At 35.2% G+C, this 27,189-nt stretch overlaps 2 protein-coding genes across 4 annotated transcripts; one reads left to right on the top strand and one right to left on the bottom strand.

The window, feature by feature from the left end:
* The first annotated feature begins 1,984 nt into the window (after positions 1 to 1,984).
* On the top strand, positions 1,985 to 3,589 carry LOC104099275 (leucine-rich repeat protein 1-like). The gene is made up of 7 exons (XM_009606212.4): positions 1,985 to 2,105; positions 2,250 to 2,382; positions 2,602 to 2,673; positions 2,764 to 2,907; positions 3,004 to 3,084; positions 3,195 to 3,247; positions 3,339 to 3,589. The coding sequence occupies exons 1-7, from the start codon at positions 2,036 to 2,038 to the stop codon at positions 3,377 to 3,379; spliced, it is 594 nt and encodes a 197-aa protein (XP_009604507.1). The 5' UTR covers positions 1,985 to 2,035; the 3' UTR covers positions 3,380 to 3,589.
* A 7,036-nt stretch (positions 3,590 to 10,625) lies between these two features.
* LOC104099276 (uncharacterized protein At2g33490) lies at positions 10,626 to 18,902 on the bottom strand. 3 transcript variants are annotated; one of them, XM_009606213.4, is made up of 10 exons: positions 18,614 to 18,902; positions 17,015 to 17,087; positions 15,353 to 15,427; positions 14,429 to 14,490; positions 14,281 to 14,349; positions 13,739 to 13,767; positions 13,454 to 13,661; positions 13,080 to 13,337; positions 12,257 to 12,310; positions 10,626 to 12,008 (listed from the first exon to the last, which is right to left on the bottom strand). In XM_009606213.4, the coding sequence occupies exons 1-10, from the start codon at positions 18,716 to 18,718 to the stop codon at positions 11,043 to 11,045; spliced, it is 1,899 nt and encodes a 632-aa protein (XP_009604508.1). In that variant the 5' UTR covers positions 18,719 to 18,902; the 3' UTR covers positions 10,626 to 11,042. The 3 variants fall into 3 exon arrangements, with proteins under 3 accessions (XP_009604508.1, XP_009604511.1, XP_033512797.1); XM_009606216.3 differs by lacking the exons at positions 17,015 to 17,087; positions 18,614 to 18,902 and adding an exon at positions 14,775 to 14,959; XM_033656906.2 differs by lacking the exons at positions 17,015 to 17,087; positions 18,614 to 18,902 and adding an exon at positions 14,780 to 14,959.
* Positions 18,903 to 27,189: the final 8,287 nt, after the last annotated feature.

Genomic DNA, 27,189 nt, shown 5'->3' with positions numbered 1-27,189 from the left:
CTAACCATACATGCAAGTCATAATACATAATATGAAACTACTTAAAGTTTCAAACCATCGAATGGAACGCTAAAGCTCAAAATAGTCGGTCGGGTCGTTACACAGTCCTTGAGCCACTAACATCACAAAAGCGATAAGATTATCGCAAATGCAAATATTGGGCAATCCGCAAATGCGAGAATAGTTTCACAAATGCGAAAATGCCCCCTAAGCACAATGTCGCAAATGCGACTGTATCACCGCAAATACGAGCCCACTCCTTTCCGCATTTACGATGCCAACTTCGCAAATACGAAGTGGCAACCCCAGCCCGGTCTTAGCAAATACGAGACATCACTCGCAAAAGCGATGCTCGTATTTACGAGAAGAACCTCGCAAATACGAGATCTGTATGTTCAACACATCAGTAACCTATTAAGTTAAAAGATCAGTCCGCTAAGCATTCAAAACTCATTTGAGCTCCTTGGGCTCCAAACTGATTAAGTATAGCCTTCGATAAAAAAAAAGAAAAAACAGATTGCAATTCATAACTTTGGACCACTCGTCCAGTGGAATTATTGACAAAAGGAGGACTTAGCATAAGTTGAGGAGATCAACCTAAAGTTTAAGAAAACTCCATTCTATTAGTGAATATTAAGTTTGGTTAGATTTTGGCCCATTAAACTTTGGAAGTGACTATTTCGTCACTTATATTAATTATAGAAACACGGGGTTAATTGATTTTAAATTTCTTTCCAAAAATAATTTTCCTAACGAGGTTATAAAAAGACTAGCATAGTTAATTAGAGTATACACCGTATGTGCATCATAGTTTGAAATTAATCTAATTTGTTGAGTCCATTCAAATTAGCCAAATAATTTAAGAATTCTTCTAGAGGTCTTTCATCTATACTTTAAAGTTGGCTTACATCTTCGCATTTTCAATTATAAAAAGCTAAGGCAACTATGCAGAAATTTGAGCGCCAGATGAGCCGCCATCTTTGAAAGTTAGCTAGATTCATTCCTATGGTCTTTCCGTTGATGTAATTTCATTTGATAGTAAGTTCTTACAATAGAAGAAAAAAATAGAGTTTAATTTACAGTATAAATAATTGTTACATTATCAAATCAATTAAAGATTACCTGTAAATAGCTTTTGACCTTTATTGTTAGTTTGTATAAGCAGTGGCGGATCCAAGTGGTGGTTAGCGGGTTCAACTGAACCCGCTTTATAAAAAAATAATACTGTGTATATGTATAAATTAGAATTAAAGCTGTTTAAATTTTGCATAAATATTTTATTTGAATTCACTTAACAACCACTATTTTACGACTAAATTTATATACTTCTAAAATTGAACTCGCTTGCACAAAATCTTGGATCCGCCGCTGAGTATGAGTACTACAAACACTAATATAGGAGTAGTTGACTTGTCAATTAATGCAATCCCGTCTGGATTCTCCGCTTCAAAGTCCATTTTTAGACCAAAGAAAGACACGGTTTTTTTAATTAAACACCCCTTGGCATATTGTAAAAGAAAACGTTGGAGTAGTGTTTACCAAGTCCGGTCAAACAACTTAAATTTCCAACTGCTTTTAGTACTTGTGGGGTCGTTTGGTACAGAGGTATAAGAAGGTAGAGTATTGTGCTGGTATAAAAATTTAATATCACCTTAATATTTTATTTGGTTAGTAAACTTTGTATAAGTTATCCCGGGATTAAAATTAGTACCGGAATAACTTATACCTTGTAGAGGGTGGAGTTTTTAGTGTCGGGATAACTTATATCTTTTTCTTAGAAATTATTCAATTGTCATTTTTAATACAACATACCAAACAATAGATAAAAACAATATCAGGATAACTAATCTCAACATAACTTATCACGGCATAAGCCGTATTCAAACCAAACGACCCCTAAGTCTTTGCTGTTTAGATCGAGGACCTCTATGAGACAATGCACGTACATAGTTTGTATATATATATATATATATATATATATATATATATATATATATGTAGTGCAGCGACCTCGATAATATCTAGTAAAGGAAAAATGAGGTTCGTTGGCTTGGTGTTCCTAGTTGGTGCGCTGGCCATTATAGCTGCAGAATGCAACTCTGAAGGTTAAGTATCAAATCAAATAATTAAACCCTTTTCTATTTCCTTTACCCTCAAACATATTTATTAATTAGTAGTATCAAAAAATGCGAGCCACGAACATTTTGATATGCTTTTTCTCCTATTGTTCTTGTGTATGTAATGAGCAGGGGATGCTCTTAATGCATTCAAAGTTAACGTGGTAGACCCAAACAATGTTCTTCAGAGCTGGGACCCGACGTTAATCAATCCTTGCACATGGCTTCATGTCACCTGCAACGGAGAAAATACTGTTGTAAGAGTGTAAGTCACCATTTAACTAATCTCTTTTGACGGATCTAGCTAGATTTAGGTTCAGTTGATTGATCAATAGAATTTGTTCGCACCACACACACACATATATATATATATATATATATATATATTTATATATATCTTGGTTTCATCTGTACTGTAGTCAGATTTATATATATATGTTATTTTCTTGTTCATATTGACATTAATTTTGATATACCAATGAAGGGACCTAGGTGCTGCTAATCTTACCGGGACACTGGTACCTCAGTTGGGAATGCTAGCCAATCTTCAATACTTGTAAGATCAATTAATGATTTGTCTTTTTGCTGAAACAAATAATAATGCAATTTCAGATGTAACTATTTTTCTTGTTTAATACACGGACAGGCAACTTGAAAATAATTCATTTAGCGGAGCAATCCCAAGCCAATTAGGCAACTTGACAAGGCTAGTGAGTTTGGGATTAGACAATAACAAGCTGAGTGGCCCTATCCCATCATCTCTTGGCAATTTAATATCTTTGCGATGGATGTAAGTCATTGCTGCAGATTTTCTTGTTCCATTTTTTCTTTTTAAAAAAGGCGCTAACTAAGCAAAAGACTGTATAATTTGGTGTCATATTTGCAGGAGATTGAACGGTAATAAATTATCAGGGAAAATTCCAATCTCAGTCTTGAAGCTCATCTACTGGGGAAATTTGCAGCTACTGTGAGTTGCACAGCTGCTACATATTGTTTTAATTTAGTTTCCAGTACTAGCTACTAACTAACCGAACTGCGGACAATAGGAATTCTATAAGATATTCTTTCTTTGAACAGGAATGTTTCAGACAATAAACTAGCAGGGACTGTCCATCGTGCTAACCAAACAGGTATAAATAAAGAGCTAATTGTACATTTTTTGAGATTACAACTAACGGTTTATGTAACTTGGAAATGAGAGGGTGTTATTATCTTATGTAGGATTTGCAATTACAACAATTGTTCAAGACGTCAAGGCCTAGATCAGGTTACTTGATCAACGTTTGGAATTGGATTGTCCTGCAAAGTTGCATTTCTATATTAGAATGTGTCAAGTCAAGTCAAGATTTTAGATTTATGACTTTCAATAATCAAAATGTGATTGGAATACTTGAGAAGAAGAATAATCTGTAATAATAATGATTACATTACTCGTATTGTATTGAATGAATTTTCAAAAAACTTCAGTAGCTTTTTGTGTCTTGTATTTGACTTGATTGATTGGCTTAACCTTTCTTCTTCTACAAAACGAAATTCCCCAAGTCTTAACTGTCAACCGGGGCGCAATTACGCCGAAACTACTTATATCTATATTTGCCTAATTTCAGAGCTAACTAGAGAAAGAAACGTTTACTACTGGCCTAATTTACAGCTATTCATGTTGCCAGGGTAATTTTTTAAACTGAAATTTGAAGCTTCAAACATGGCCGTTTGCCCAATTTACTTGTCAATGATCTGAAAATGACCTACCATTGAGTATAGTTAATTAGTAGTAGTGCTATAAGTTATATCATATGCTAAAGATTTTGATCCAAAAAAAGAAATAGAAAAAAGGAAACAAAGAAAAGACAGGTTGCACATAGATCTTGTAGGACTTTGGCTTGGGTAAATATTGACATATACTGTGTGCAGAATTCGAGATTTTTATGTTGAAGGGCATAGCCAAGAAAGATGCAGGGGCATCACCTTTTTAGAACACGCTTACAAGGTTTGAATCTCTGCGGGTTAAACCAAATAGTATTAAACGTCTGCAAGTGGACAGTGCATCCATCAACTTCACTAATTACTTGTAAAGTTGTAATTTATGTACTTTGTTTTTACAATTAAAATGATCACTGAGTTTTGTAATTTAAGCACTTAATGCTTTGGTGTATAAGTGCGATTCTGAAACTATGTTGCAAAAACAAAAAAAAAAGGTTTTAAACTTCCGTTATAGAAATTCCGAAATATTGCTTCTTCAATGAGCTTCAACTAACAATAAAAAAAATAGACACAAACGATATCTCATTCATACAAAAATGATTCGATATTGTAATATGGCCAAATTTTCATGACATTTGCCATGATATAATATACATTATAACAAATTTGTGGTTCATGACATTTGTCATGACATAATATCCATTATAACAAATTTGTGGATCATGACATTTGCCATGACATAATATCCATTATTAGGCCAAGGATTTCTTGCCATAAATAAAGGAGTTTCTCCTCATTTATAAGCACACCAATTCAAAAGCTTTTCACTCTTGTCTTTCTTTCACCTCCTTTATTTCATTATAGAGTATTTTGTAAGAGAGTGAGTGTTGGAAAACACTTGTGTGAACCCTTTCTTTGGAGTGATCTTGTGAGGTTATTCTCTTGGGGTATTTGAGATTAATTAGAGTATTTACTCTAATTTTGTACTCTTATTGGTATAGTGAAATTGCTCCTCTCCGCTTGTGGACGTAGGTCACCTTGACCGAACCACGTTAAATTTGTGTCTTCTTTATATTCTTTAATTGTCATTATTATCAACTTCCATTGTCTTTGTTATTGTCATTATACCGTTGTTTGGCTAAATTCCGCACTACCCGGGTTCCCGATCCTAACAAATTGGTATCAGAGCCAGATCTAACCGGGTTAGTTTAAATAGCCAAAATGACTCTAACAAAGTCTTATGTTGAGAAATTTGACCTAAGTGCAAACTTCGAAATGTGGCAATTAAAGATGAAAGTTATCCTAATTCAGGATGGCTTAGATTTGGCACTGTAAGGAAAGGAGAAGATGCCGGATAAAATAACGGACGAGGAGTTTGCCATGATAGACAAAAAGACAAAAACATGTATTATTTTAAATCTTTCAAATGAGGTTTTGCGTGAAGTTGCAGCAGAAAGCTCAGCCAAAGGCATATGGGAAAAGGTTAAAACCTTATATATGAAAAGAACAGTAGAAAACAGGCTTTACCTAAAGCAAAAACTCTACACTTTTCGTATGGCTGAAGGTACCTCTATACTTACTCATCTTGATACTTTTGATTCTCTTCTTATGGATTTAAGTAACATAGATGCTGAAATCAAAGATGAGGATCAAGCTGTGTTATTGCTTGTTTCCTTACCCCAATCGTTTAAACATATAAGAGATACTATGCTTTATGGAAAGAATAATATCTCTTATAAAGATATCAAATCTATTTTGAAATCAAAAGAACAAATAGATAGAGATATTACTAGGGAAACTAGTGGGAACCAAGGGGAAGGCTTATTCATAAGAGGTAGATCCAATAAGAAAGATTCAAGTAGTGAGAAACCTAAATCAAGGTCAAAATCCAGATACAGAAATGTCATATGCAAATATTGTCATAAGAAAGGTCACATTATTTCTGAATGCTTTAAATTGAAAAACAAAGAAAAGCATACAGAAAAGAAAAATGTGCACAAAAATACTGACACTGCCGAAGCAAGTGTAGCTGCTGATGAGACTGAGGGAACTATTTTTTTAGTAACTAATAATAGTTTCAAATCTAACAATGAGTGGATTTTAGATTCGGGTTGTTCTTATTATAGGTGTCCCAGTCGGAATTTATTTACCACATATGAATCAATTGGAGGTGGAGTTGTCTTGATGGGCAACAATGCTACCTGCAAAGTTATTGGAAAAGGTACAATCCGAATCAAAATGCATGATGGTGTGGTGAGAACTCTCATCGATGTTAGACATGTTCCTGACTTGAAGAAAAATCTCATCTCTTTGGGCACTCTAGAATCTCTTGGGTGCAAGTACACAGGTGAAGGTGGAGTTTTGAAAATTTCGCATGGTGCTCTTGTGATCATGAAAGCACGCAGATCTGGTGCGTTGTATACTCTTTTGGGATCTACTGTTACAGGTGCTGCTGCAGTTTCAATATCAGATAAATCAGATTCTGACATCACCAAATTGTGACATATGCGATTGGGGCATATGAGTGGAAAAGGTCTTTCTATCCTCAACAAAATAGGTCTCTTATGTGGCCAAAGTACCGAAAATATGGAGTTCTATGAACATTGTGTGTTCAGGAAGCAGAAAAGAGTCAGCTTCAAATCTCTAGCGATTCATAGAACAAAAGGTACTTTGGATTACATTCATTCAGATCTTTGGGGTCCTTCACGTACCCCATAAAAATGTGGTGCCAGGTATATGTTAACTTTCATTGATGATTATTCAAGGAAAGTTTGGGTTTATTTCCTGAAAAATAAAAGTGATGTTTTCTTAAATTTCAAACAATGGAAAATTTTGATTGAGAAGCAAACAGGAAAACAGGTTAAGCGGCTTAGAACAGATAATGGCTTGAAATTTTATAATGATGAATTGAACAAATTTTGCAAGTATGAAGGAATTGCTCGACATCAAGAATGAAGGAATTGCTCGACATCGTACTGTGAGAATGACACCTCAGCAAAATGGTGTGGCAGAAAGGATGAATAGAACTCTTTTGGAAAGGGCTCATTGCATGATTTTAAATATTGGGTTGACAAACGCCTTTTGGGCAGAAGCTATCTCTACAGCTTGTTATATTGTCAACCGAGCTCCTTCTGCACCTTTGAATTTTAAGACTCCAGAGGAAGTGTGGTCAGGTACTCCTGCTAATTATTCTGATTTAAAGATATTTGGTTGCCCTGCATACATGCATGTAAATGATGAAAAATTAGAGCCAAGGGCTAAAAAGTGTATTTTTCTTGGGTATGCATCTGGGGTGAAAGGATACCGACTATAGTATCCTGATCCCATGGCACCAAAATTTATAATTAGCAGAGATGTAACCTTTGATGAATCCTCTATGTTACATTCTAAAAAAGAGTCTTCTAGTTCTTGTGATATAGATAAAGAAAAGTGTACACAGAACTAGGTGGAGATTAAGATTGGCATTCCTTTTGAGCCAAGCTCATCAACTTTGGAGCAAAATACAGTTGAAACTCCTGAAGTTGAGACAGAAGCTAAAATTCCTGAAGTTGAGACTCCTGAAGTTGAACCAGAAGAAGAGGAGTATTCTATAGCCAAATATAGACCAAGAAGAGAAGGTAAACAACCATTAAGGTTTGGAGATTATGTTGCATTTGCTTTTTCAGTTGCACAGGAAACTGAAGAAATTGGAGAACCATCAAAATATTCAGAAGCAGTTTCTGGTGCTGACTCAGCCAAGTGGCTGATTGTAATGAATGAAGAAATTGAGTCTCTCCACAAGAATGGTACTTGGTCTCTTGTGAAGCTGCCATCAGGAAAAAGAATTATTGGTTGCAAATGGGTCTTCAAGAAAAAGGATGGCATTACAGGGGTTGAAGATGCGAGGTATAAGGCACGATTAGTTGCAAAGGGCTATAGTCAGGTACAAGGAGTTGATTTTAATGATATTTTCTCACCTATTGTTAAACATAGCTCTATTCGTGTCTTGCTTTCCTTCGTTGCCATGTATAATTTGGAATTAGAACAACTTGATGTTAAGACAACTTTCTTACATGGAAAACTTGAGGAACAAATATACATGCATCAACCCGAAGGATTTGAAATTGAAGAAAAAGAAGATCATGTTTGCTTGTTGAAGAAATCCTTGTACGAATTAAAGCAGTCTCCAAGACAATGGTATAAAAGGTTTGATTCCTTTATGTTGAGTCATGGTTATTCGAGGAGCATGTATGATAGTTGTGTTTACTTCCGGAAGTTAAATGATGGTTCATTTGTGTACCTATTATTATATGTTGATGACATGCTCATTGCTGCTAAGGATTTAACACAAATTCACAATTTGAAAAGTCAGTTGAAAAGTGAATTTGAGATGAAAGATTTGGGAGCAGCTAAGAAAATCCTTGGCATGGAGATCAAAAGAGATCGAAAAGCCAACAGGCTATTTCTGACCCAGAAGAATTACTTGGAGAAAGTCTTGGAGAGGTTTTGGCATGAAAGATGTTAAACCAGTTAGTACCCCTCTTGCTGCTCATTTTAAGTTATCAGCTGCTCAGTTCCCGCAGTCAGAGGAAGAAGAGAGATACATGGCACAGGTTCCTTATTCCAGTGCAGTCGGCAGTATTATGTATGCAATGGTTTGTACACGTCCAGACATTTCACAAGCAGTGAACGTGGTAAGACGGTATATGGCTTGCCCTGGTAAAGCATATTGGCATGCTATGAAATGGATTCTCAAATACATGCGAGGTACTTCAAACACATGTTTGGAGTTTGGGAGAAATACTAACACTTTGGTTGGTTTTGTAGACTCAGATTATGCAAGTGATCTTGACAAAAGAAGATCACTGACAGGCTATGTATTTTGCATTGGTGGTTGCGCTATTAGTTGGAAAGCTACATTACAACATGTAGTAGCTTTATCTACTACCAAAGCAGAATATATGGCAGTGACCGAGGCGATCAAAGAAGCTTTATGGTTGAAGGGTCTATTTGCGGAACTCAGTTTACACTAAGGTGGTATGACCATTTGCTGTGATAGTCAAAGTGCCATTCACTTGACTAAAGATCAAATGTATCATGAGAGGACGAAGCACATTGATATAAAGTATCATTTCATCCGAGAAACCCTTGCTAAAAGAAAAATCTCTGTTCAGAAGATCAACACTAGAGACAATCCTGCTGACATGTTCATAAAACCTCTTCCAGTGTCCAAGTTCAAGCTTTCCCTGAACTTGATTGGCATTTATGAAAAATGATTTTGCCCATTAGGATTTTTGCGGAGAAGATGGAGCAAATTTACTATATATAAGCTGAAATTAGGCCAAGGTGGAGATTTGTAATATGACCAAATTTTCATGACATTTGCCATGACATAATATCCATTATAATAAATTTGTGGTTCATGACATTTGCCATGACATTTGCCATGACATAATATCTATTATAACAAATTTGTAGATCATGACATTTGCCATGACATAATATCCATTATTAGGCCAAGGATTTCTTGCTATAAATAGAGGAGTTTCTCCTCATTTGTAAGCACACCAATTCAAGGGCTTTTCACTCTTGTCTTTCTTTCTCCTCCTTTATTTCATTATAGAGTATTTTGTAAGAGAGTGAGTGTTGGGAAACACTTGTGTGAACCTTTTCTTTGGAGTGATCTTGTGAGGTTATTCTCTTGGGGTATTTGGGATTAATTAGGGTATTTACTCTAATTTTGTACTCTTTTTTGTACTCTTGTTGGTATAGTGAAATTGCTCCTCTCCGCTTGTGGACGTAGGTCACCTTGACCGAACCACGTTAAATTTGTGTCTTCTTTATATTCTTTAATTGTCGTTATTATCAACTTCCATTGTCTTTGTTATTGTCATTATACCGTTGTTTGGCTAAATTTCGCACTACCCGGGTTCCCGATCCTCACAGATATCATCGTAGAACAAGCACCCAAAATAAGATATGATCAAAACAAGCTCATCTTGTGTGCAGGTGCAGATCTATAGTATCGGATATAGGTTCCCGAGAACCTAATAACTTTTACCCGAACCTGTTAAATGTATAATTATTTTTAGCTTGACCCCATAAGTAAAATCAGCTTCTGGTCCAGGGGCAAACGGAGGAACCAACTTAAGGTGTATTCTTGAATATGTGTCGAGGGTTCGAATCCTGATCCGCTTCTGCGTCTGTGTATGCATGTGTGTGTTTTTTCTATTCAAGCATTCACATTAGTAGCCTACAGACCTGAGATCAGGTTACAGTGTTGATGGCAAACAAACACGCTGTTCAAAGCTGGAAGAAAGAATAAGAGAGAAGAGGAAAGTTTTTGGTTTAGAAATTCCTCTAACTCAAGCAATCTAATGTGCCATTTATACTACTAAACTAACCTTTTACTCCTAAATAATCTGTAACTAACTTTAACCAAGTAATTAATTGAGTTACAACACCCCTAAAATATCTTTAGCTCTACAAGCACATCTTGTACTTCAAGCTGCACAATTTGTACTTTCAACACATGCAACGAAATAGAACTACTTCCTCAAACTTCTAGACGTTAGGGAATCACCATATCTCATGATAAATACTACAGAAACTTATAACAACAATGTGAATCTACAACTATCTCATTGATGCATAATTTTATATCAGCATCTTCCTCCTGAAGTGAGCATTAAACCGATCTATTTATTTTCAATATGCTTGAACAGCTCACTTGTGTTGCTTTAAGCTCCGTACAAAGTGAGTTTGAAATGTTCTAGTTCTCTCACAAAAGTTATTAGCATGTCAGTTGAATTGTAATTATCCACGAACTACCAAGAAGTAAAAGAAAATGCATTATTTCCATGGACTTTGATATTCTACACATTTTGTACTCCTTTTCTCCCTCAGGATAGGTTACTTTTGGGATATTTACAAAAAGATTTTAATATAGAACTATCTAAGCCACTTGTTGTGATCTCATAGAAGCTTTAAATAGTTACAAGGTGAAGAAGCCTGCATCTAATGTGGAAAGCAAAATAGATATACTTACGGCAAAAACAAAAATGCCACTATATGTCAGAAGCAATACAAGACTCAATTGCTGTACACATTAGGATACCCTAGCAAAATGTTGCCTTTCACCCTAACTGAGTTGCACTGATAGAACAATTAAGCTCCTCTGAAAAGTCAGAAAAATACTGGCGGCTCCCGTAGTTACACCTTTAATTTGACTAGCTAGTTTGGAGGCTATAAAGCAGGGGGAGAATGCTGGATGTTCCCGAAGGCTATTGGCGTTAAAGGAGGTGAAGCCATATCTTCCAGTGGCTTAGAAACATGGAAAGCTATTTCTATCTGACCCCTAGATGGTATGGAGTAACTACGAGGAAGGGCTGGAGGTGTTGGTAGTGTAGAAGCAGTTGAAGACACTGTCACTTTATTTGTGGAAGAAAGTTCCTGGACTTTAGACACCAAAGGTCCTGAATGAGCAATCTGACGTGGGGGTCTTTTGGAGGCTAAATTAGCTGGTGGTCTAGGTAGTTCATGTAACTCACTTATTTTAGGTGATGACATGAGAGGAGGAGAAGTACGTGAAGATAATTTAGGGGCCGATGAAGGTTCAGGCGTTGAAGTATGCAAGAAAGGCAGAGAAAAATGCTGAGGGTATCCAGTTGAAGCAATTGGACTACCAGCAGAAACAACAGGCTTCTTTGGCCACGGCTTCGCGGTCAAAGGGCCAGAAAACGCTTGTCTCTTGACCTTTTTAGCATTCGACCAATCATGCTGCAAAGATGAGAGGCCTTCTGGCAGTGGAGGGGGCAACGGACCAGATTTTGCATAATTGTTGCTCTCTGTGAGAACTGATTGTGTATTCGAGGTGATAGGTCCAGATAACTTCTCATCTGCCACAAGCTTTTCATGTTTGAACTGATCCAAAGGGGACGAATGCCATGACTGAAGTACACTAGCAGTCTGGCCAGTTCGCCTTGTTTGAGGGTGTACGCTATATGATTTTACTGAATCTGTAGTTTTTGCCTCAACTGGTGTGGGTAAAACATACGGTTGAAACTTGTTTGAGAGTGACGAAGTCATTCGTGTGGCACCCCCCTCAGAAGGATCTTGTTTCCTCCCAGACAAAAGTGGTGCTGACTTGGTGCTGTTAACATCCCTAAAGAAGGAAAAAGAGTTTCCACCATGACTCTTATTGAGATTTTCCTATAAAAACCCACAGAAGAAATATTATTAATCTCCAGAAAGTGACAGGTTGGCTTCAGCAATCTCATACGAGAGGAGAAACCATAATAAATCAAATTGAGAAAGACAGAATTCGTCATTTGTTTTTTATCAAAAAGATGAAGGCCCCAATTCATTTTTTGATAAAGACGAAAGAGAATAGATTGATGCAGAGCTCCAAGAAAGGATATGATCTGATAAAGAAGGTCAGTGAAGATAAAGTATAGTACCTTTGATGCACCCTTTGTAGCAGTTTCAGGAACTGTAACATCCACTTTATCCAACTGCATAAACGTCATGTTGTCAACAACCACTTCATCATTGAAAGTATTGCACGGTGCATGTATCATTATAGTAACTAAATGTAAAATAAATGATTCAACGAGGATAGTATACAAGCAGATGATACAAACAATGAACTACTGTATAGAATCAAAAATAGTCTTAATTCATCGCATCAACACCAGTGTCTTTGAGGTTTAATCCTGGTATGGCTTCAATTGATGAGTAACGTACATAAGAGGCTCTCCACAAAATGATTTCAAGATATGATTGAGAGCTAGCAACAAGAATCAAATATTCTACATCACGAATGATTATTGGTCGTTTCCAACCTCACTACCTCCATCCCATTCCAAAAAATGTATAATCTACTCTTGGAATTTTATTTATTTATTAAAAAATGCAATACTGCATCAATATCACTACAGAACACTAATTTCTTAAACTAAAATATTATTTGAAAACCCTTTAAAAGTTTACAATCATATGGAATGTTATTGAAGATCAAAATTCAAATAAGGTTTAACAAAATGTGATGGGGGTAATCTATCCAGACAGAAACCAACAAGATTTCTTCCTCCTATGGATCTTAAAATTACTTATGATACGGCAATTAATATTATCACTCACCTGCAAGGGTATAATCAATTTTCTCCAACTCTCAGACAGACATGTACACAGATCATCCACAGTTCATAACTAACACTATTAAAATAATGAGAACAATTTCATGAAGTTCCACATCAATTGCAAAAAAGGACAAAAACATACCTCCATTGAATGGGTTGAAGGATTAACCTGGTCATTCTGCCCATAGTCAAAACTCAGTTCACCGTCATCAAGTGACTCGGATACGTCATCAGAGTCATCGTCGTAATCATTTTCATCATCATCATCATTGCCAACATCATCTCCATCATCTTCTTCAAGCCCATGGAAGTGATAATCAATATGATGCAGTTCCGTCACCAATTTGACATGTGGCTCAATCACCTCAAGAGACTTGACGGCTTTCTTGAAGAAAGACAACTGATTAAACAAACAAGCCAAAGCTCATGAACAACCACCCTAAATAAGGGGCAAGCATATGCTTTGATTCACTATGAAACCCAAGGGATTTCATTAACATCAAAGGAAAAAAGAACCTGAGCAGCATGGTGTCGAGCTGCCTGTGTTAAAAGGCTGCGGGATTGTCCTTGCTTGAGGGACTTCATACGGAATACAAAAACAGTGGCCCCCTCATCATATTCTTCATAAGCTGCTTGCAGCTGGTGAGATGAAATACATTCTCCTTTAGTGCCTTTTGTCCTGCCTTTATCTCTGTATTTTTGCACCATCTGCTCATAAACTTCTCTGAAGAAGAAGAGAGAGTGAGAAGACACTCACATAGAGAAAAGCTAAACATAAGATTAAAAGTGATCTAGTTTTACCTCTTGTTATCACATTGCAGCTTCATCTCCTTCACAAAGAGGGGAAAAAACATCAGCAGTCAAAGTTCGGAAGACTTTTAAGCATAAGAAAAATGCAACAATATCTATTCAACAGATAAATTATGTTTCTAATTGTGAAAGCCTAATCCCAGTAGTTACTATCTACCATCAAAGGGAAGACAAAATGATAATTTAGCCTTGTGAATTTTGGTAATCATCAGACTCCCTAGTCTTCATATTGCAGAAAGCATGTATCCAGAGTAGAAGTCTGTATAAGTAGCAAGAGTTTTGCATTTTGTTTTCATCTAGTAAAATAAAATTTCCATAAAACAGGTACCCGAAGTCAGACAAGCAAAAGTACCAAGACAATGGGAGGTGCGGCAAACTAGAAACAAAGCACCATAAACTTTTTCCTTTTCTAAGAGAACACTGAAGTCTAGAAAAATCCAGATAGAAGCATAAGAAGAAGAATACATTGTCAGCCAATAACACAATCTGCAGGTGTAGCCCATAGCTAGAGTTGCTTTATCCAAATGACTAACCTCAACTATGCGCAGTTCATTGAGAAGGGATTCTGAGGGGACTGCGATTGTCCTGATAATATGTGACCGCTGATAAGAGAACACAAATACTCATCAAAATAGGGTACTTTCAAGAACTTTAAAAAATCAATTCAACTTAAGCACTCACATAGTTATCTACAAGTCTCTGAAGCTGAAACTGCATTTTACCCAGCATTAGCAATACCTTACCTGTTCATATGAAACAAGCTCAATTTTAACAATCCAAATAGAAAAAAGAAAAAAGAAAGAGGGGGAGGTGTTAAGGAGAATTGCAGCTGATCTCTTAGCAAGGCAGTATAAAGACTAAAGTAACAGTATAATGAGTTCTAACAATCCAAAGATGTGCACATTATGATTTAAGAACAAAAGAAACAACAATTAACAAAATCTATTTCTTTTGATTTGGTAACTAACAACAACAATCCAGTATAATCCCACTAGTGGGGTCTGAGGAGGGTAGTGTGTACGCAGACCTTACCCATACCCTGGGGTAGAGAGGTTGTTTCCGATAGACCCCCGGCTCCCTCCCTCCAAGAACTCCCCACCTTGCTCTTGGGGTGACTCGAACTCACGACCTCTTGATTGGAAGTGGAGGGTGCTCACCACTAGAGCAACCCACTCTTGTAACTAACAAGATCAGCTATCATGCAATGAGGACCTTCAACAGAGCGGACATCATAGAACTTTAGTTTTGAGGTATTTTATTTGATAACTATTTATTAATGTTGTAGATCTAATTCAAATAAGTAAGAGTCCCCTGTCCAATAGTTTATGCTTTAGATTAGGCGATTTAACAATTCAACATGGTACTGATGCATGCAAAACTCTAGGTTCTGCAACATCCATAATAAAGAGATACATCAATTGTTCAACGTGCTTGGCCTAAGGAAAAGAATTACAACCACATGTGAAGAATTGTATTCATAACATAAATAAATAAAAGTGTTCTCTCTATAACAGCTTAAAACTTAGTTGAGTTATCCTTGTAAAATAATATTAGTTGAGTTGGTCATACAATTGATCAATAAACATAATAATTCTTCATACTCACCGCTTTCTTCATCATCATTCAATGCTGTTTTCTCAAGAAGACAATCGCCCATTTCTCGCAATGATTCGGAAAATTCTGAAAATAGACTATCTCAATTAAATACAATTTAACCAAAAAGTTATTCAAATCCAACTGGTAAGAAACAAATTGAAAGCCGAGGATAATCCTTGCTAATTAATAATAAACACATCTGCATGCGCACTAAGCTACAATAAGCATGGATATTACGTTAAACCAGTAAAGTTCCATGTGTAAAACACATTATAATATTAATGTGATAACTGATGGAAGTACACAGAAACTGAGCTTCTTAAGCTAATTTGTTTTCTTTTGACAGCCCAAAGAATAAAATATGCATTCAAGCTTGCAAGTATAATCCGTTTTTTGAAAAGTTCAACCAAGCAAGATTAAAATTAGATTGGTTTGATGGATAAAACGACATTTAGTTAGGCTTCCCTTTGCTAAGTTATTTCATAATTTTTCAGGGCCTGCACGTCCTTGCAGTAACTTATTAGCCATTCGCGTCTTCAATTTCTTATATGTAATCCTTTTGCTTCTTTATATGATTCATCAAAGCCTGTGTCAACTAATAACTCCTTTTTTTATAAGTAACTTTGTTAACCAATAACTATTTTCTAATTTGGCTGAATGAGTTGCAATAACACTTCAAGGAGCGCCGAAACGGAAGATGAGGTCACCAATGTGTTCCACTGGAGCTAAATGCTTGAACTTATCACAGATGCAAAATGAAACATACGTCTCTGCTTGGAGTACTTTATGTTTACAGCGGCTATATCTAGGTCATATAAAGAGGTGAAAAAGAGTTGGGCATAAGTATGCTTCTAGACCATCAATTATTCCCAAAATTTCTGTTTAGTTCTCCTGATTTCACAAAGTTAACAGACTTTTTAACAACAAAAGTGAACACACCTGTTATGCTAAGTGTAGGTTATATTGATACTTATACTCCACTTAGCCCAACACATGGGTAGTCACAAGATTTAACAGTTAAAATATCACCAAGTTTGTGGGAATTCGTGATTGGTGAGATCAAAAGCATACATTTCTATCAGTTGAATGTTAATTTTGTCTAGTCAATCCATTAACAAACTGAGCTTAGTCAAACATCACAAGGACCAGAATTGGAATTTGTCAAATGTGAGGAACCAAAAGTACAACTATCCCAAACAGCTACGAGAAGTACCAAAGAGAACATCATTATTAACAAGCAAGAACATTGACTAACTTTATTCAGTTTAAAAGAGTCATAATATAGATCAATCACGTAAGGGGAGAAATTCTCAAAGGCCTCTTATCAAAAAGGAAGGGCAGGGACCATTGTCATGTTATATGACCACCACAATGTTTAAAGATAATGTACAAATGATGGAAATATGCACGCTGACATAGACAACAACATCATAGTTAAGTGGAGACGGGTAGAGGGTGGGCCCATTATCCACCAATTTTCGGACTATGTGCCAACTAGCTATTTCGGGGATTTCTCGATTATCAAAAACAAATATGAAAATATTCATAAAAGGTACTACAAGTTGAAGCTACTTCAAGAAGATAATTCAGATACTATCTGATAGTAAAGTTACTCCAAAAGATAACACGCACTAGTCAGAAGCTGGAGGGAAGAAAATGGCGATAAATTACCATATGCACCATTTGCAGTTGCAGCAGCTGCAGAAAGTAACCTATCGTAGCAATCTTTCATTTCTTCCATATCCTAAGAGAAGAAAGCAGCTGTTAAAGACCAAACTGTAATAAATTTTAACCAGAAAATTTGACAAGATACTTCTCATAGCTTTCAAGTCTCATCTATAGATAAATAAAGTGAAGATATTTGATAAATAAGTGAAGATTAGGACTGGGGGTTACGACATCAAATATTTATAGTTGATTCCCGAGTCAATGACCTACAAACAGAGCTGGCATTTTGAAGGCGACCCCAAGTGGTAGAGAATGAAGGTTAAACTTACATCCCACCATTCACTACAACATACAATATTTTCTTAGTGTCTGCTAAAAGCCTAAAACAATTCGCAACATTGCGGCATGTGATGAACAATTGAACATTAATTCGTTACTTCTTGAGGGTTAACTATGAGAATAGGACCTACACATGCCCAAGTTTACACTCCCTCAGATTACTGCACTAAGAACCTTCTTTTAAGCTAGACTAGTAACACATACCGGGGCTCAAAATTAATTATTTTAATGCAAAGGTATTAGTATGTTATCTTTTATTCGTAGATTGTTATTACTACCTAGCGTATAATTGTTATCTTGGCTTCGGTCTTCTCCTTTTATCTTGTTGTTGTTACTACTTACTGCCTTCACTTCCCTTTCATCCTTGCTTTAGCCGAGGGTCTATCGGAAATAGCCTCTCTGCCCTTCCAAGGTAGGGGTAAGGCTGTGTACATCTTATCCTCCCCAAACCCCACTTGTGGGAATTCACTGGGTTTGTTGTTGTTGTTGTAATGCAAACAAAACGTAACATTCTTTTATGTTAGCAGAGTCTCCCATATTCTTATATGTATATAATAACCTACAAGAGAAGATTACTACTACAAGAACGACAATTTGTTCATAGAAAATATTATGAAGAAGCAAAGTCACGACAGACATTTTTAATAACATTGGTGTCAGGGCTAACCTCAGCAAACCTTGACTAATCCACGGGTACCTACTGCTTCCTACCAACATGGGTACCCGTCTACCCTGTAACTCTCTACACTAAGATAGGTAAATGGGAAGAATGCACTTCGTTTCGAAACAAACGTTTCCTTATAGCACAAATCTAAATCTAAATTGTGAAGTTCGTGTTCCAAATAACGTCTCAATTAGAACAAAATACCTTAGCACATCATCAATTAATCAACGTTCTGATAACAAACCAATCAATTAATCAACTGCAACTGACTTCCAAACTAGTTGGAGTCCGTTATATATAAATCTTCGATATTCGAGTTGGCTAGAGTTACCCGGTACCTATACTTGTTCGATAGCAGATAGCAGGTACCTACGGAATAGTCGAGGTATCCTCAAACTGCTCCGACACAACCATCATAAAAAAAATCCTCCAAATTCATTCATTTCTGTTCGAACCCACATCATTTAACAAGAAAACTAATGGGGTTAACTGTATTAATCCTTATTTTTCATTTTTTTCAATGCATCTGGGATTTATTAACCAAAATCAATAATCAATTAAGGAAAAATAAATACATAAAGAAATAAAGGGGAAAAAACCTGAGTAGCCAAAGCGAGCTCGTCAGATGGCTGGCGAAGCCTCCGTTCTTTTTTATCATGTCGAAGATTAGCCAATCCTCTTAATTTCTTCAGCGATGTCTTCATATTTTTTCTCGATCTATTGATTGATACAGAGAAAACCAAGTGTTGTGGAACCAAATAATATTAACATGTAGATGCAAAAAGGAAAGACGTGTTGAATAATATACTGGGAAATTGTTGTGAAAATGAAAAAACCTAAATGGGAGAGAGACGGAGAGAGAGCGTGTCACAAATTGGTCAAAATCAACAATGAACGACTTCTTTTTGCAAGTATATGGTTTTTGTGGTTTACGTCAAAGCGGTTTTGGAAAATTTTGAATATGATCTGAATATCACTCTCCTTTTATTTTTTATATTAAATTAATATTTTATAACATTGATGTTCAAATTAAATTTATTCTTTTGGATATTTGCCATATTATATTAATAATGTAGGTATTGGTAACTTTATCCACCAAAAATGCTTTCTTTATTTTTTATATATATGACAATAAATGACTAAACAAAAAAATTGGACTTTTGAGACATAAAAATATAGGTAAAGTATCAGAATTATTTTAATTATTAATAATTACTCACTCCGTCCTATTTTATGTGATGCAATCAAATTGAACACAAAATTTAGAAAAAAATAAGAATACTCTTAAAATTTATTGTCTAAAGCAAAACATAAGTATTAGTGTGAATAGATCATTTAATTGAGAGTAAAATAAAAAAGTTAAAGTAAAATTATTTTCAATATATAAATTGAGACACATTGAGTAATATGAAAACGGTAAAAGTTTCGTATGTCACTTCAAAATTCTGTCTTTTAGATAAATCAGTTTCTGTCTTTTTCTAATACTACTAGAAATAGGTTTCTGTGTTTGATATTTAAAACACACAGAGAATAGAGTATAATGATTAATTTTGTAAGAGAGAACAACAAAGAAGGTTGACTGATCCTTTTATGGTCAATGGTCCATTAATGAGTTTGGTTTCCAATTGGTTTCTTGCTTTTTAAGGTCTTTCTTTTACTCCTTTTCTTTATTTAAAAAAAAATTTGTAATGTCTTGACCAGTCCAACTTTTTCTAGGAAACAAAAAATAATGTGGAGTTTAAGAAATTCAAACGTAATTAGTGGGGTTGACAATTCGGGAAGCAATGACTAATAAATGTGCCTTATGCATATATATAATAATAATATAGATGGAAATTATGAAGGAATCCAATTAAGTTGCCATAAGTAAGCGTTTATTAAATTCAAAGTTATACTACTATAATTTGAATTTCCTGAAAAGTACTGCGTAATTTGGATCTCTTGAAAAGTGTTGCAATGTTCGAGATTGCCGGTACAAAATTGAACTTTAAGTTTTATTTTAAGATGAAAGAGTAGGAAGTATTCTTTAGGAAGCGATATTATAATAAAATTTTTTCATCCCTCTAAATCTTGGTAGAAAAATTATAATATATATTCTGTGTAATAACGCTCACTACTATAATAAAATAATAAGAAAAGCATGAAAGTATTCCTTGATTATTTTAGAGTTGTTTCTTGGTAGCGTTACTATTTAATTATTATTGACCCTTCAATTACATTCTTCTCCTTATTTCTCTTTGAAAATTTTTGGCGCATTTATTTACTCAGAGTTCATTATTAAGTAAAACCAAAACCACCACCTGAAGCCTCCGCTCCTCTCATTTGCCAATAAACCTTCCTGCTAGTCCACGGAAAACTTGCTGTACCCTCAACCACATTGTATCTGCATCTTCCTAAATGATACAAATTCTGGTTTCTCTCTTTACTTAAATATTATTTAAGAATCTTTGAAACCAAGCAAAAATGTTATACAAGTCATGATGTCTACTAATTATTGCGGTATTCCTAAATAAAGGGGAAGAAAACGATAGTCTACTTTATATAATTAAAGGTTTACACTCTAACTCATTAAATAACTCAAAGTTTAACAATCATGATTCGGTACTTTACCAATCAAAGTAATATCTTAACAAAACTCCAACTACCACTTTTGATTCTTTATCTACTGCCAAAACAAAACAAGCAAAGTGGAGGGGTTGTTAATTTTACTATGTTTTATTTTTTATGGCAATATTTAATTAGATACCGGGTTCAAAAAGGAAAGAAAGAACTTTAGCATATATCAAAAGTACTTTTAAAACTTGTAATGTTAAATATGTCACAACTCACAATATTTTTTATGGATGTATAGTATGTTATTACTGGTAAATGAAAAATTTAAAGTTAAACGATTTTAAATAATAGAAAGAAGTCATTGTCTTAATAATGGAATAAAAAAAGAATGACACATAAAATGAAACAGGTGAACTAACAGATTTCGAATAAATTGACATTTATCTATCTATATTTTATACTTAAAGTAGGAAACTCTTAAGTAAAAAGTTGAATTACCAAAATATCCTTCTTAAATTCTTAATTAGCCTATTTATAGAAAATAAAAATGTAATAGTAATAGTAATATTTTTAAGAAGAAAAAAGTAATTGAAGTGTCCTTTCTAAGAAGTTGTGACTTATTAATAAGTAACTAAATATCTTTTTAAGCATATTCAACTGTTGCTTACTTGTTAAAATCTTAAGAGGAAAAGCCTGATGATTTCCGACAAATATGTATGAAAATGGAGCACAAGTAGAGAAAAAGAAAAAAGATATTATCTTTTGGTTTTAACCTAATTACATTCTAAATAACTTGACAAGAGTGGGTTGTTTAGTGCTAAGCACCCTCCACTTCCAACCAAAAGATTGTGAGTTCGAGTCACCCCAAGAGCAAGATGAGAAGTTCTTGGAGGGAGGGAGCCGAGGATCTATTGGAAACAGGTTGTTGTTGTTGTTGTACATTCTAAATAACCTAAATATCCTACTTAAATATAATAAAAAAATTATTTAATAATAATATATTTTAATTAATAAAGAAAACGGGAAAGAAGAAAACTATGTATTGTGCCTTTTACTAAACGTTGTGTCTATTCTAAATTTGTACTTCTTCACTAATATAACTCTTCATTTAATTTATGTTTCAATCTTTGGAGCCACACCCATGGTAAGTTTCTCAGAAACAGCCAAAGAACAAAACAAGTCATTTTTCTTATTGCCGCCTATTCTTCTATCACATGGGGATTCCACCGAATCCTCTATATGAGGCGCATCCCCTCTTCATCTTATTAGTAGCATTTTTTTTTTACTTCTGAAACTAATGAATTTTTGTCCACTTTTGTTAAATTGGTTGAAAATTTGTGCGTATTTTACTTAGCTTTATCATGTGCGTGTTAGTCTAAGAAAACTTACACTAACTTGAATTTTTTCTTTGGTCAATACAATAACTTGATCATATCTATTTAGTGTTAATTTCATTGATGGTCATTCAACTATCTTTCAATTTTACTAAAGTCACTCAACTATTTTTTGTCATTAAAAGTAACTAAACTTTATCATTGTCACTTAAAAGTTATTTTTGATTCAAACCCCTACCACAAAATATGACATGTCATAAAATTTAAAGAGAAAAATTCAAAAATAAATGTCACATAAGCTTAAATGGACCATACCCACTTTAGATCTATTTCTCCCTTAATGTGATTTGACCCATAATCCAAATAGTTTCGATAAAAAAAAAATTATTCCACATTAGTTTAAAATAATTATCATATACTACAAAATTCTTGTCTTTTCTGTTACATAATCCCCATTTATATTTATTTTATACTAAAATATTCTTCTCTTGTTTGTATGCCCCATCCGAGTCGTTTTATATCTCTACTGAAGTTAAAATACTATTGTATCTAACTCACATAACATATTTATAATTTTCTAGTGAAGTTAAAATTGTATTGTATTCATCTCACATAACATTTTAATGTATCATAAGCATACAAGAATAATAAGGCTAATAAGAATCTATTTTCACAAACTATCATTCTATTAATTTCAAAATATTGCTTATTAAGCAACACCATCATACAAATAACCTGCTTAGTAAGCAACACATGTAAAGTGCATAACAAAAATTATCAATGGACATGCAATTATAGACAACCTATTGCAATTGCTTAAACAAAAGAAAGACTATATATGTACGATCAAACCTCCCCCTTCCCCTCCCCCTCCCCCCCAAAAAAAAATTACAAGACCTAATTTTATAAGGGGTGTGCGCTTTTCTCCCTATTGAAATCCATTAAGGGAGAAATGAATTTAGTGGGTATGACCCATTTAAGCTTATGTGATTTTTATTTTTGGATTTTTCTCATTAACTTATATTTATGGTAGGGTTTGAGTCAAAATGACTTTTAAGTAACAATGATAAAGTTTAATTATTTTTAAGTGACAAAAAATAATTAAGTGATTTTAGTAAAATTAAAAGATAGTTGAATAACAGTAAAATTAACTCTATCTATTTAGGGCAGTGGAAGAGGATGCCGACATCTAATTGGACACTCCATCTTTATGTCAATCCATCTTTGCAAACAAGCCAAGTGAAAAAAATGATCACAATGTGTCACCTGAACATGATTAAGCCAATACTAACTATGCATGCCATTTTATTTTACAATTAAAATCACATTATAATAGGAATTCGAAATTAAGCGAAACTTTCTTTGTCACTATATATAGTACCACACAATATTTTGCAATTGAGTAAGATCAATAATAGTAGTCATGTAAATAAAACAGCCATTTGCATGATTTTCATCCTGACTAAACCATACTAAATAATTAAGTTTATATTAGATATGTAATGGCAAAATTCAATTATTTTTTATACTTTCAGCAAATAATATTTTTGAGAGATTTAACTGACAAAGTAGTAGCAAATCAGACATGGAATGAACTACCAAAATCCAAGATAGTATTGCAAAAGAAGAATTGATGCCTACAATTCCATAAAAATACACAAGCAAATGGACCAATATAATTCGTATCAGACTCTATACGCATGAAATTGCGAGGGCAGCTAAAGACATATAGTGGAATGGCTAGGCGATTTATGCTCACCTCCAAGATATAATGAGGGTGCAACAGTTTTCTCGAGCCACGAATGATATTAATTACAATTGAGGTATTCAAAAAGAGGGTAAAAGAAGAAGAAGAATAGGGCGCAAAAAAGAGAGCGAGATGAAGAGTACTAGATGTAAATGCTTCGACTTTGTTTTAGGAAATCTTTATCTTCATTTTTTTCCCTAGAAAATCGTTATCTTCTACCGAGTCAATTTTTTTTTGGTTAACGGGATGATTATATATATATATATATATATATATATATATATATATATATAACAACTATAGCTAATATATAGTCAAAGTTGTACAAATACAAAACTAACAACAACAATTATTAAAAAAGGAATTCTAACGAAGTGACCGAAATAGCAAATAATACTGCTAAAGAAACGTGCCTTTCTCCCTCGATACAATCATCTTCACATCGACATCGACAGACAAGCCACATATGTTCGTGTTGGTTATTCATAGAAATCTGTACTTTATTTTTTCATATAAAATTATTTACTCAAAAATTTATTTCAATGTGTTATTATATTACAAAATCATGTATTATAATAATAGGGAGATACTAGTTTACTAAAATGACAAAGAATTATATAATGCTGTATGTTTTCGCCCTGATTTACTGGTATTAGTATATTTTATTTTCCGATATAAAGTTGGCAGCATATTTGGAATCCAACTACTCTTTAAATATTTGGCTTCCAAGTTGACCACTCAATTGGTTATTGTGTTGACACGCAAATTAATTGAAATTGAGTTCAGAACATAGTCCATTTTTGAATCCTCTGTCTATTTATTTTTTCCAGTATTTCCAATATCATTCTAATTTGTTGATCGCATCCTCACTTAAATTATCGCCAACTTATTCTACCTTATAATACAAGGGATCGACAATTACGAGAAAAGTTCTTCACGTAAACGTTTGATGTCTTTTTTTTTTCCCTAATGATTTGCTTATTGTTCAAAAAAGAAATTGCTTGTTCTTTTTTACCATTCCGTGGTTCCAACACCTCCGTCCAAAGTATCCCGTAAAACAGTATAGTTGAATTTGTATGTGGTTTATAAACAAACGAATCGATTTGATCCCAAAATGATAAATAAATTAAATAAAAATGCAAGACTTAGCGTTGAAATCGAGATAAGACAGTGAATAGCCTGATTCCGGGAGCGGAGCTTCCGAAGGATGTAATGGCAATATTAATAAGCAAGAAATAAAATATTATTGAGCTTTTGAATAGTATATAGCATAAGTTTGTAAGAAAATTCGTCTCCTTAATGACTATTGAAATCACAATTTATAGTTGCACCTAGAGAACAAGGTCCAAGGATCAAGCCTATCTTAAATGACAATAATGGGGCCATTAAAGAATGCGTAACAGCACGCTATGAATGCCATAATTCTCTATAACGGATTGTGTATTTAAAATTGCAGAATATTCTTTATTAAATGATACCGGATGGCAGACACTCGTTTGCCTTCATTAGCAATATTCCCTTTGGGGGCTCTCCGATGCCAACCAAAGTTGCCCCCGATCTCGGTTCCCGCCTATCTCACTTTCTGTCTATATCTGATTTCACGTGTCGCTCTATTATGTGAGTATTTAATGTGAACCGATTTTACCCTATACATATAGTCCCCATGCTTTCCGGTGGCACATCCTTATATCATCGGGAAGTTGGTGAAGACACCTTTCTTGGCGAAAAATTTTCTGATCTCCTCTGAAAAAATTCTGACGCTTGATTAGACGCACGCCTCTCCGCATTTAATGCCCCGAACACGTGTCACTTCACGATTTAAGAGTACTTTCGCCTGTTCTTGAGGTAATCATGGCCACGATTTTAGCCGCTTATTCCTTTACTTATACACTTCAATCTTCTTCTTTTACACTTTACAATTTTTTGAACTTTCTCAACTTTTCTTACTCAACTCTCTCTTGCTTTCAACTTTCTTTAACCTTCTTCTTCAGAGAAACCTTACTTCCTTCTACTAACTATTGCCTCCTCTTCCAAAACCTCCAGCTCTTCAAAGAACAAGGAAAGTACCAATGATGCTGCACCTCCTACGGTGAGCACCATTATTCCCAGAAAGCTCAGTACAACCAAGGATTTTGAGAAATTTTTCCTTTTTTTAACTCCCGCACATGGGTTGTTGGTGTGTACCCTTCTTCTATCCGTCCTTCTAGCATTCCTGCTGTGAAGAAAGACTGTGGCTGCCATGATTTGAATATTATCGCTCCCGATCTGGTGGAGCGAGTAACTTTTTCCAAGAAGGGTTTTACATATGTTTACACGTATCCCTTCACTTTGGGCTCATTCTCATTGAGCTGGGGACTTGACTCCGTAGTCTTGGAGTTTTGCTTCTATTTTCAAGTTTGCTTGGCGTAGGTGATCCCTTATGTGTGGCGGACAGTAGCTTGTCTTTGGCGGCTATGCCAGGAGACGGGGGAAGAGCTCTCCCTGGCTCGACTGATGAACCTTTATTCCCCCAAAATTTTTCGTGGGAGAATGATAAACTTCAGCAAACGTGGTCACCATGCTTTGTTCACCAGCATAGATGATGACAATGACCGTGGATGGATGGAGCAGTTCATTGTAGTTGCCACCAAGGACATCATCCCGGCCATAACTCCATCCTTTCCTGAATCATGGAATCGTAAACGTAAGTTCAACGCCTGTCTTTTCTCTGATTAAAGATCGCTTCATGTTATTACTAATCCTTTTCTTTTCACTATTTTAGCAACTCGGTGGACACCAGCAAGGGTTGAAGGCTTGGAACATTGGGTCTAGAAGATTTTGGATGTTACTACGCCTGGGACCCGCCGGTGGAAAGAACTGACCCTCAAATATGAATGGAAGGCCAAAAATCATGGTATGTTGATTCTTGAACTAATCTTGTTTTTACCTTGCGTATAAGAAAACTAGCTAACTTCTCTTTTTGTTGAACTCATGTCTTTTGCAGGGTTCTGTTACCACCCCCGAGGAGGACGTTTGACTTATCCCGCAGATGCGATGAGGTTGCTGCAGGAAGCCTTCACCAGAATGGGTGCCATCGGACCTGCTTCCGGTGCAAGTGCTTCCTCTCGGAGTCCCCGACCGGTGAACAAGCAACAAAAAAGGCGACGTTCCTCTACGGCCGAGGGTAAAAATAAAAATGTGAAGAGCATCGCGCTTGAGCCAGCCGCAGACACTGTGGTGATCGATGATGATGGGGGAGCCAATGATGAAGGGGCTTCTCTACATATAAGATGATGACCTTCATCATCTCAACATAATTCTCAATCTGTGGAGCTAGTTACACCAACTGAGGATGATGTCCAGACGCTTTGGGGGGAGTGTGATAAAATGGAAGATGCCAACTCTCGCTTTCGAGTTCGAGTTGCTGCTCCCGATACTGTGAGGCTGAGTACCAGGCCTCTTCCGTCTTCGGTTGATGAGCAACCAATAACTAGCACTGCTTTTGCCGTAGTTGCTTCTCAACCCACAACGCCATCAACTTCATCTCCTTCTTCGCCAACTA

This window comes from Nicotiana tomentosiformis, chromosome 11 (assembly GCF_000390325.3).
Source record: "Nicotiana tomentosiformis chromosome 11, ASM39032v3, whole genome shotgun sequence".
Lineage (NCBI taxonomy): Eukaryota > Viridiplantae > Streptophyta > Magnoliopsida > Solanales > Solanaceae > Nicotiana > Nicotiana tomentosiformis.
The sequence above is the reverse complement of the archived record's forward strand: the minus strand, read 5'-3'. Positions and strand labels throughout refer to the sequence as shown.